This window comes from Toxorhynchites rutilus, chromosome 2, assembly GCF_029784135.1.
Source record: "Toxorhynchites rutilus septentrionalis strain SRP chromosome 2, ASM2978413v1, whole genome shotgun sequence".
NCBI classification, from domain to species: domain Eukaryota; kingdom Metazoa; phylum Arthropoda; class Insecta; order Diptera; family Culicidae; genus Toxorhynchites; species Toxorhynchites rutilus.
Genome location: NC_073745.1, coordinates 333,274,644 through 333,285,648, shown reverse-complemented (window position 1 = coordinate 333,285,648; position 11,005 = coordinate 333,274,644). Strand labels below are relative to the sequence as shown.

General features: G+C 36.5%; 1 protein-coding gene across 1 annotated transcript; it reads left to right on the top strand.

The window, feature by feature from the left end:
• The first annotated feature begins 8,186 nt into the window (after positions 1–8,186).
• On the top strand, positions 8,187–8,960 carry LOC129764851 (uncharacterized). The gene is made up of 3 exons (XM_055764380.1): positions 8,187–8,567; positions 8,630–8,768; positions 8,824–8,960. Exons 1-3 carry the CDS (start codon positions 8,384–8,386, stop codon positions 8,954–8,956), a joined length of 456 nt encoding a protein of 151 aa, XP_055620355.1. The 5' UTR covers positions 8,187–8,383; the 3' UTR covers positions 8,957–8,960.
• Positions 8,961–11,005: the final 2,045 nt, after the last annotated feature.

The window sequence follows — 11,005 nt, the reverse complement described above, 5'->3', positions numbered from 1 at the left end:
ATAAAAATAGACCGTATAATATTTTTTTATTACTTGTTATAATCCATCGTCAGAATTATGTTTCTGTGTAAAGTTCAAAATATTCCGTTAAATATTCTATTTAAGATAAAATTATGGTCAAACATGAATGCGTGTTCATTAGTTGAGTGTTTTATTGAAAACATCCAATTATTATTATTTTTGAAGTTCAATTGGTATAAAATACAGAAACAAAATATATAGCTAAGCCTCTGATTAGCGAAAAAGAGGCAAGAAATCGACTCAAACTTCAGTAAAACATGAGCAAGAACACATAGTTCTTCTTCTTCTTAAATGGCATTAACGTTCCTAGAGGAACTTCGCCGTCTCAACGTAGTATTACTTGCGTCATTTTTTCATTAGTACTTAGTTGAGATTACTATGCCAAATAACACGCCTTTAATGCATTATGAGTGGCAAGCAATAGAATACGCGTGACCACAGTGTAAGTCGGAAGAAAATTCTTTGACAAAAAATTTCCCGACCAGAACGGGAATCGAACCCGAAAAATCGACGCATAAAGATGGGATGTACATAATTTTGAAGCTCTATTTCAAGTATTAGAACATTTTACGGACATACTTTTATCTTGTGTGTGTAGGTGTAATGGAAAACAATATCTAGAAGAAAAAAAAATCATATTTTTTTTTGATTTCCAAATATTTGTGGACTAAAAATTTTATTGCAATAGCAAATTCAATTAATAGAACCTTTACATACAGAGATATTTCTGTTTGGATGAAAAATTTCCTCTTCGTCTTTGATGATGAATAATTCAATAAATAATGATCACACCACAAATCGAATGACAGTTCAATTAATTCTGTACAAGGTTAATTCATTGCTTTGCTGGAAAAAATATTTAAATTTTTCGTATCGTTTTCAAAAAAGTTATATAAACAGGATTTTTGAAGTGTTTTAGAAAATAATCTGTAATTTGGCAAATACTGCAGTATGTTCTAGTGTTGGCAGGCTAATTTTAAGCCTAGTGTATCTCAAAAATACATGTTAAAGTTTCATATTGATACGTTCAGCAGGTTTTTTTAGCCGATCGATCAAAGTTGAGAGTGAATTAGAGACGAACTTCATTGAAAGTTGTATCAAAAACACATAATGCTATGCATACTCTCAGAATGAACAATTTTTTACTTTCCTTTTCATGCGTTTGGTATAAAGAGTGATGATACCCAAACATGTATACGTATTCCAAAGTATACACGCACTCCTCACCCCTCACAAACTCATTCATTTTCCCCAATCCAATATTATTCATATTTCAATGCAAATAATTACCACGCAGACGTATGCCGTTCGACGCTTGCTAGCGCTCGGTCGAACCTAACTATAGGATCATCTCCTATTATTCAAACCAACCGGGTAATTGGTGGAACACATGTTTGCTTGCGAGAGGCCGCCGGTTCTGACAGCGGGTCAGCGGCCGACTCGGATTGCGTCACTCCAGCAGGTCTCCCCGCTTTCTTACCCTCGTTAAATGGGGAGTTTGGCCCCCCTCAGATATAATTAGATTACGGGAAAATAAACTTATGATAAAAATGGCGCTTCAGTGAATGATTAAACAAACCTACATATCTCAATTGAATAATTGAAAGTATCCTGCGGCTAAGCAAAACCCGCCCAGCTTAGCTCACCTCTTTATTAAATAATATCTCAGGGACGGCTACCAACCTCGAGAGGACCCTTCAACTTCTCGAACGGAAACCTAAATTTGCCTTTTCCAATGCGCGCTGGTTCTGGGACAGACTGATAGTTGAATCGTTCGGTTTTTTTTTTATTTTCAAAAAACGTGAATTAGTATCAATGCAGCCCTCCTTAATCAAAGAGAGAGAGAGAGAGAGAGACCTCCTTCTTGATGGTCTAAACTTTCCGGATCTCTCGCTGTCACTCGATGCTCCCCAGTGGTTTACTCCTCAAAGGTGTGGGTTAGTAGGTTGCACAATTATTTTATGGCAAAACAAATCTTAATTTAACGACAATAAAACGAACCATATTTTACTTAACAAAATGGACTTATACACTAAAGAAAAAAAAACATAGAAAAGACAATTTTAGGCTTTACAAATAATTTTAATAATTGTGGCGTTACATAATTACAAAAAATATTTCTCCTTTGATAAATGAGCTTCTCTGTCGATGGTGTTCAACCGATTTTAATTAATTAACAGAGGTTTTGACATACTTTTAATTTTAATTTCATTTTTTTTTTCTCATTCCGGATTGATTACCATTCGGGTAAACATTCTATTCATATAAATGATATTCGAGTTATCTTCTTTCTCGTAAATGTTCTAGAATATAATTGTGTTAAAAAACTGTGTTTTATCTCCTTCCAACGCATTATCTGTCTTTTGTTTATTTTATTTCTTTTAACAGATTTCAATATCCATCCTGTGAATTTTATGGCGACTGCTTGAAATTGACAACTTAATTCTACGTGATCCAAATGACTGGATAATGTTTATTATCGAATTTGTCCATTATTCATATAAAATTAATCATTTAATTAGTATGAAAGTGAAACTTTATATCTTTTTCATAACGCAATGTTCGAGTTTTTGGAATTCACAACACATGATTCTCATGATTCTGTTACGATCAGCCTCTCCTGTTAGTCTTAGTTTCAGGTATTGATCACAAGTCCGTATAGAAGCCCACTACCGTTGCATTTCGCCCATCTCAGATTCCTTTACAATGGAACAATTTGTTTTCGTTTCGTCGAAAACCATTCGATTTGGCTTTGCTGTGGATGGGCTTAGGGCTTTCGAAACAATGTTCTAATACAGTCATTCCATGCCAACCCGATATAGTGGTTCTCAGATTTTCGTGAAAAGTGGTAGATTTATTCTTTATCGCAAAATATTAGACCCGTATTTTGTTATTTTTTTTATGTCCAGGGTGTGCATTTACATTTTAGGGTGGTACGATAAACTTTTTCCTCTTTTTCCTAAAAATGACTCATATATAAATCATAGCTTTTGAAATACTGGACCGATTTAGATGATCGATACATGAAATTAAAGCCAATTTGCTAGTGTTTCTTGGAAAAATATAATACTTGTGAAAATTTTGGATTTTGATCTTGTATTTGATTTTTTTTGGTTTTCATGGTCTCGGGACCAGGGGTGCTATATTTTTTAACATTTTTTCTTGAAAGCTCTTTTTCATTTTTGAAGTATGATTTTTTAAAGTTAACTGCTGGTCTAAAAACTAATTTTTCGTAATAAAATTTCCTAATTCTTTCCAAAAATGACGTTTTTTTCAATTTTTTTTTTGTCTGTATTATAGTGACTTTCAACACTTTTGGCGGGATTTTTTTTTAAATTTAAAACATTTGAATTACTAAATCTAAATCGGGTCAGACAATCAACATATTAAATTGAAGTCAATGAGCTAGTCTTTTTTGAAAAAAAGTTACGCTTGCAACAAAAAAAAAAAGGAATATTATTTGTAAAGATCAAGTCTAGTAGCATAGGAATATCGAACGAAGACTTTAATTTGTAAAGTCGACCATCTGAATCGGCTTAGTGGTTCTAAGTTATGAGTTTTTAAAAAAAGTCATTTTTGGAAAAAAATGTAAGACGTTGTATCTAGGACACGAGCGCATATTTTCGACGTAGAACTACGCAATTATATTATGCAATCCACTTGTTTACCACTTCGAATATTATTTTAGAATGCATCGAATTTTTTGTACTATATTATTTTCTTCGTTACAAATAAATTTGATGAACGTCCTTTTACGTTTGATATGATTGATGCCTAGGACTACCAAAATATGTGAACGGAAGAATTGTCAAACGATCATTGTATTTTACATTTCCCTCTGAAATTATTGCACATCTCATGTTCACGTAGCTCTCGAGCCGCGAAAGTTCATTCACCTCTAGTAATGACGATTTTCCCAGGCTTCTCAGTTTAAACGTACGTTTTAGGGGAACATATTCCGGTCTGCACAGCGACAAGCGAATACCCCCGACTTGCACGTATTTGCAAAGTGGATTCCCCCAGGCACATTAATTTTCAAGTCCGTGTTAGGGAAACACAGCTCAGTGGGAAAAAAACATCCCCCGACTTGCATGTTTTGACAAAGCGGATTCCCCCAGGCATATTGCTTTTGAAGTCCGTGTTAGGGAAACACAGCTCGGTGGGAACAAAAATACCCCCGACTTGCATGTATATTTGCAGAACACAGGTACATCGATTTTGAAGTCTGTGTTGGGGAAATCGTAAATCAGGCCAATCAAAACTTGGCAGTTAGGGCATTAAGATAACGCTTGACATTTAACAGTTATTCAATTGTTCATTTTGATGAAAAATAATATTTTATTAATTGTGATAAACGCGTAGAAATATTTCCTATCAATTGATGCAAACATCTTTCCGATCTGTTAAGGAATATTCGAGTTATAAGCATTCGAAATACGGGTTGGCTTAGAACACAAATCGGCAGATCAAATGTATAGGAAAAAAGGAAGTTCTTCCAGTGTTCATGAATTTAAACCGTTTAGAGATTAGCGAATTGTAATGCATAGCATATCAAACAAATCTAGAGAATTTCCGATTCGATTGGTATGCAAATCATGAGAATTTGTTCATCGTGAAAATAGTTATTAACGTTAACTTTATTTCATAAAAACGTGACCTGTTTTCTGATTTGGCACCCTTCCTGAAAGACGTAGTTCTACGTCAAAATGGAAAAAAAAGATTTTTCGGACCACCCTAAAATCGGAATGTCCACCATATTTTGCTATAAGGCGTCGTGCTCAAATTACGTAACACGAGTAGTTCGTTGCTTAAAGTGTCATAGGGGGGAGTGGGGGTAGGCGTGATCGTTACGTAACTAAATTTCATTTTTATTCCTTAATAAATTTACGCGCTCTTATATGCTTGAGCAGCTAGCTTCGATTCTGGGACCGAAAGAGGTGTGTTTCTTGAGCCAAAATGATGATGTACGTGTTGTAATGGGCAGTAAACAAGCACCGATTAATGCTTTTCGAATATCGCCTTAATCTACCGAACCATGATTTTGTCTTGGCAGCTGAACATAAGTTTATTCCGGCTGATCTCCGAACGTATTTTCTCATGGGCTCATTTTTAAAAAGGTGTGCAAGCTTTTTGAATTCGATATTATTCGGCATCGAGGAATTATCAAACCAGTAATCATAATTAATCTAGATGGAGGACCAGGCGAGAACCCTCGTTTTAAAAATGTCATAGATATTTTCAATTTATCATTTTAAAGGGCGAACACGAAATTATTGCGACACATTCAATAGGGCATAACTTTTTTACCATTGGGTAAAAATCAACCAAATTTTGCACACTTTCTCATTGATGTGTATTGTCCACATGCTGTCAAACTCGAAGTCGTGTTTTCCGATTCAACGAAAATGGAGGTGAACCAACGCGAGTCGAGAGAACTAATTCTTTCCAAACACTTGGAATTTCCTGACCTGGAAACATGTTGAACATTCACCATTCAACCGTCTCCAGAGTGTTGAAGCGGTTCCAGGAGCGGTTGACGTTGGACCACGGCAAAGGAGCTGGAAGAAAACCGGAACCGGAGAACAAAAAGACGGAGGGAAAGGTGAAGCGGATGATTAAAGCAAATCCCAACGTCTCAAGCCGTGATTTGGCTAAAAAGATCAGCATGTCGCAGAGCTACGTCGAGAATGCAAAGAAGAGAGATGGACTACATACATACAAGGTACAGAACTTCCCAAACCGCAATGAGCGGCAACAATCGACGGCTTAAACTCGGGCACGGAAGTTCTACGAGAAGATGCTGACAAAATATGGCTGCTGTGTGATGGACGACGAAACGTATATAAAAGCCGATTTTCCGGGGTTGGAGTTTTTCACCGGCAAGAGCAAGTTCGATGTGGACGACAAATTCAAGAAGAAGAAAATGTCAAAGCTCGCCTCCAAATATCTCGTTTGGCAGGCCATCTGCTCTTGCGGACTGAGGAGTGAGCCTTTCGTGACAAAGGGCATAGTATATGGCGAGATCTACAAATCTGAGTGCCTTGAGAAGCGCTTTTTGCCGTTCTTGCAGCAGCACGACATCATGCCACTATTCTAAAAGTGTCCAGGAGTGGTATGAGGCCAATTCTGTCCATTTTGTTCCAAAGGACATGAACCCGCCAAACTGTCCGGAGCTGCGCCCGGTGGAGCAGTACTGGGCAATAATGAAGCGGGAACTTCGGAAGAGCAAGAAGACAGTCAAAGACGAGAAGGACATGTTAAGAAAATGGAAAAAAAACTGAGAAACTGGTACTCGATGACACTGTAAATACTTTGATGGAGGGCATCAAGCGAAAATACGTTCAATTTTACACTCAAGGCTCCATCGATTAACTTTTCTTTTGATTTTTGAAGTAAATATATGTATAAAACTACCCTAAAATTTTGGTTTGATTCTGAACATTAGAAGAAAATTGGCATGACATTTTCGGTGTCGCAATAATTTCGTGTTCGCCCTTTAATCAGTTCAATCTTGCAATATTAGTTCCAACAGATGCTCCAGCCCGTAGTGCTTTCAACTGAATTGAACGTCGGATGGCTCCTCTTTCCCGGGAGTTAGCAGGTTCAATACTTCCTCATGATCATGAGGGATCTGATTTGAAATTGAAAACTGAAAAACTCAAAACAAGATACCCGGAACTGGAAACAAATCATTTTGAATATATAGGGGAATAGTTTGTTGATCAGTTGAACAGGCGTTATTTTTAGCGTTACGTAATTTGTGGATGACGCCTAAGGAAAAAATGAAAAAAAAAACAAAAATAGCGAATGCCGCAAATGCTCTTCATTAGGAGCGAACTTCGACGTTTTCAATACGCTGAACAACCGAGTTAGTTTGTTTTTTTTTGCAGAAATAAGGTAAATGATTTTGGTTTGTCCAGTCGAAAATGTGATCATGGTTTGTCCACTGTTTGAATGCTCTAGTTCAGTGCACCTGTGTCAAATTAGGTATTCGAATATTTCAAAACATATAAATAATATTGTCTTCTTCATGATGTATATTTTTACGGATTCAAATGTTTTAAAGGACTATAAGATCCACATTTCATTGGTGTCAATGCGCCCCTCACTTGAGCTATCTTTTAATCAACTAACAGATGATTATTTGGCCCGTATTCAGACCATTTCTAGATTATAACACTTACAAATATTGTAAACATCATGCTTGGACACCATTTGTATCAGATTTACATAGCAAAACCATTAAATTAACGCATTTTGATGAACTCAATTCTGATCATGAGTTGTCCAATTCAATAATGTTGTTTTGTCCACATAGCAACCGCTTGGCGCGCTGCAGTTTGTTTATTGTGTCCTTTGCGTATAGCAGAAATGAAGTTTTTCTATGTTGAGTGTCTTGAGGTGAACACTTTTAAGATGCCCAAGAAAATGCGATATTCTGAAGAAAGCCTAAATTATGAATGGATCAATATGATGACAGTAAACTCAAGCAATGATAAATGCAACATCTACTTGAGAATTCGAATGTTTTCATTCAAAAACGGTGATTTCTGAAGCCGGACAAACCATGATCATTTTCTGGACAAACCATGATCATAATTCCTCTTTGAGGAAAATCGTTAAAAAACATAAAACATAGAATAATTTCAACGCCTTATGGTAGTATTAGCAACTAGAGACTTGGGGCTTTTCAACTAACCCAAATCGTATCGATTATATGTGATTTTCATGAAGTAAAATCGATTTGCATTTACTAGTTGCGTAAAAACACCCCAAATCGGACAAACCAAGATCATTTATCCTACACTAACATATTTTTGAAGATTAATGCCAAATGAAAAAAAAGACAATTCGAACACCTGTGCAGCAATTTCACCAACAGCGGAGGAATCCGTGAAAGCCAGGCGTTAGTTGTTACTAAATGAGATTGAGATTTCTTTTTCCGAAATTGAACAATGACTAGGTTGACTCAAACGTTATCTGTTGAACACGTTGATTTTAATTGAAATGTGCCACGCGTCCGGATCGATTATGTAAATGAATCATGTGTTGTTTTTGACTTCCTGAGTAACATCACAGTTGCGTTACAAAATCGATAACTCAAACACTTTTACTTTTCTTTCACAAACGATGCACGTATGTTACGAGATCCATGACATGATCTAAATAGTGCTAAATAGCTTGTGATAACAAACAAAATACGGAAGGCAGCGGTATCGTCCGCTATACTTCAATTAGTGCCTTTCTTCCGTCCTGTTTACACACTTGCGTTGATGGCCAACATGATCACAAAGCCACAAGGAAACAAGGAAACTAAGAGATTTGGGAAACGTGAAGTGGCATCTTCCGGAATCGAGAGTGGATGTTATTCGCACGCTGCTTTTCGAGACAATCAACTGTTTGGTTCGGTTTGAACATGGCTTCTGATAGTTATATTTTCTGCCTGAGGGTTATAGGCTTAACCCTCTGCCTAAGTTATTCCATAGCAGCACATCGTCATGCGCACCACGAACTGATAGACAACGTGAAGTATAGTTACGGAATTTGTAAGTATCATAAATATACTTTTAAAAGTAACATCATGATCAGGGCTGCTCTTATCTTTCAGTTGCTCCTGTTGGGTGGACGGTGGGGGCCTACAGTTGGTATATTGTTTCGTTGGGACTTATCTTGGGAGCGATACTGTTGCTATACTTCAGCAAAGGATGGAGCACTGGATTGGGGTATTTTAACCGACGTTCATACGAGTGGGTCGTAACGGTTCATTGGGGATACAGTTGTTCTAACGATTTGTTTCCACAGTTTCCAGCGGACATTTGGGGAAAGTGAACTTTTCGACGAATTGGATGTACAGCGGGATCACCACGTGGATCGAAGGTTGTTCTGGGAAGATAGGATCGGCAATATAGCTAAGAAAATTATGGCTCGCGGTTAGAATATTGCGGATATCAGTTGAATCTGGAAATAGATTCTTATTTTCACTACATATAATACTAGACAAACCAAAAACAAACGTATTATTATAATATAATGAAAATAAATTATGATGGGTTTCAAACTATGAATAAATCTAGGAAAACAAGAAATGTGAAATAGAAATTGAAACTGTATGTATTTTTTCTCTCATAATTCTGGAAGCATTTGCCTCTTACTTATTTTTTTTATTTACCATTTAATGGAAATGGAAATTGAATACGATATTCTCGCCATGATATATGAGACAGGTACTCCTCGACCACTGAGACCAACGAGAGAGTTGGGAAACATATTGCCGAATTATAGGGTAAATGATCTTGGTTTGTCCAATTTGGGGTGTTTTTACGCAACTAGTAAATGCAAATCGATTTTTCTTCATGAAAATCACAAATAATCGATACGGGTTTGGGTTTGTTGAAAAGTCCCAAGTCTCTAGTTGCTAATACTACCATAAGACGTTGAAATTATTCTATGTTTTATGTTTTTTAACGATTCTCCTCAAAGAGGAATTATGATCATGGTTTGACCACCTCTGATCATGGTTTGTCCAGAAAATGATCATGGTTTGTCCGGCTTCAGAAATCACCATTTTTGAATGAAAACATTCGAATTCTCAAGTAGATGTTGCATTTATCATTGCTTGAGTTTACAGTCATCATATTGATCCATTCATAATTTAGGCTTTCTTCAGAATATCGCATTTTCTTGGGCATTTTAAAAGTGTTCACCTCAAGACACTCAACATAGAAAAACTTCATTTTTGCTATACGCAAAGGACACAATAAACAAACTGCATCGCGCCAAGCGGTTGCCATAGAAATCATGTGGACAAAACAACATTATTGAATTGGACAACTCATGATCAGAATTGAGTTCATCAAAATGCTTTAATTACTGGTTTAGCTATGAAAATCTGATGCAAATGGTGTCCAAGCATGATGTTTACAATATTTGTAAGTGTTAAAATCTAGAAATGGTCTGAATACGTGCCAAATAATCATCTGTTGGTTGATTAAAAGTTAGCTCATGTGAGGGGCGCATTGACACCAATAAAATGTTGATCTTATAATCCTTTAAAACATGTGAATCCGTAAAAATATACTATATAACTACTGTAAATCATGAAGAAGACAATATTATTTATATGTTTTCAAATATTCCAATACCTAATTTGACACAGGTGCGCTGAACTGGAGCATTCAAAACAGTGGACAAACCATGATCACATTTTCGACTGGACAAACCAAAATTATTTACCTTATATACACTTTTACATTATTGCCTTCCAGGGGTAGAGAACCGTCGTGCATTGAAACACGCGATTGATTATATTGAGTTGGGGGGAAAAACAATCCATCATTTTTGAGTGAAATTCAAAACGTTATTTAAGATACTTCGGGTTGTTCGTTATTTTGTTGAATAATTTGTTGCCATTTTGACGGTAGCTTCATAATGCATCTCTCATAGAAGTCAAAATCTTCTCTTGATCCCAATTTCTTATCACTCAGGGAATTTTGTAATGTGAGAAAAGAGTGTAATCACTTATTGTCAGGTCCGGACTATATGGTGGATGCATTAAAACCTCCCAACCAAGCTCCCTGAGTTTTTGGCGAGTCACTACAGACGTGTGTGGTCTCGCGTTGTCCTGATGGAACACAACCACTCTTCTCATAGCTAATTCTGGCCGTTTCTGGTCAATAGCTAGCTTGAAATGGTTCAGTTGTTGACAGTAGAGATCTAAACTTTGTGTTTGGCCGTACGGAAGCAACTCATAATAAATCAATTCCATTTGATACACAGTACATTCCTGGTCATCGTTTCGGTCTCCGTTTGAGCTGCTTCACCACGCTTTGACCATGATCGTTTTTACACAGTATTGTCGTATGATACCCATTTCTCATCCCCAGTAACCATCTGTATAAAAAGGGGTGGTTTCATTCCGTTTGTTTCGGAGATGGAAATTCGATCCATTATGATTTTTGGTGTTAACTAGTGTGGCGCCAAAAAT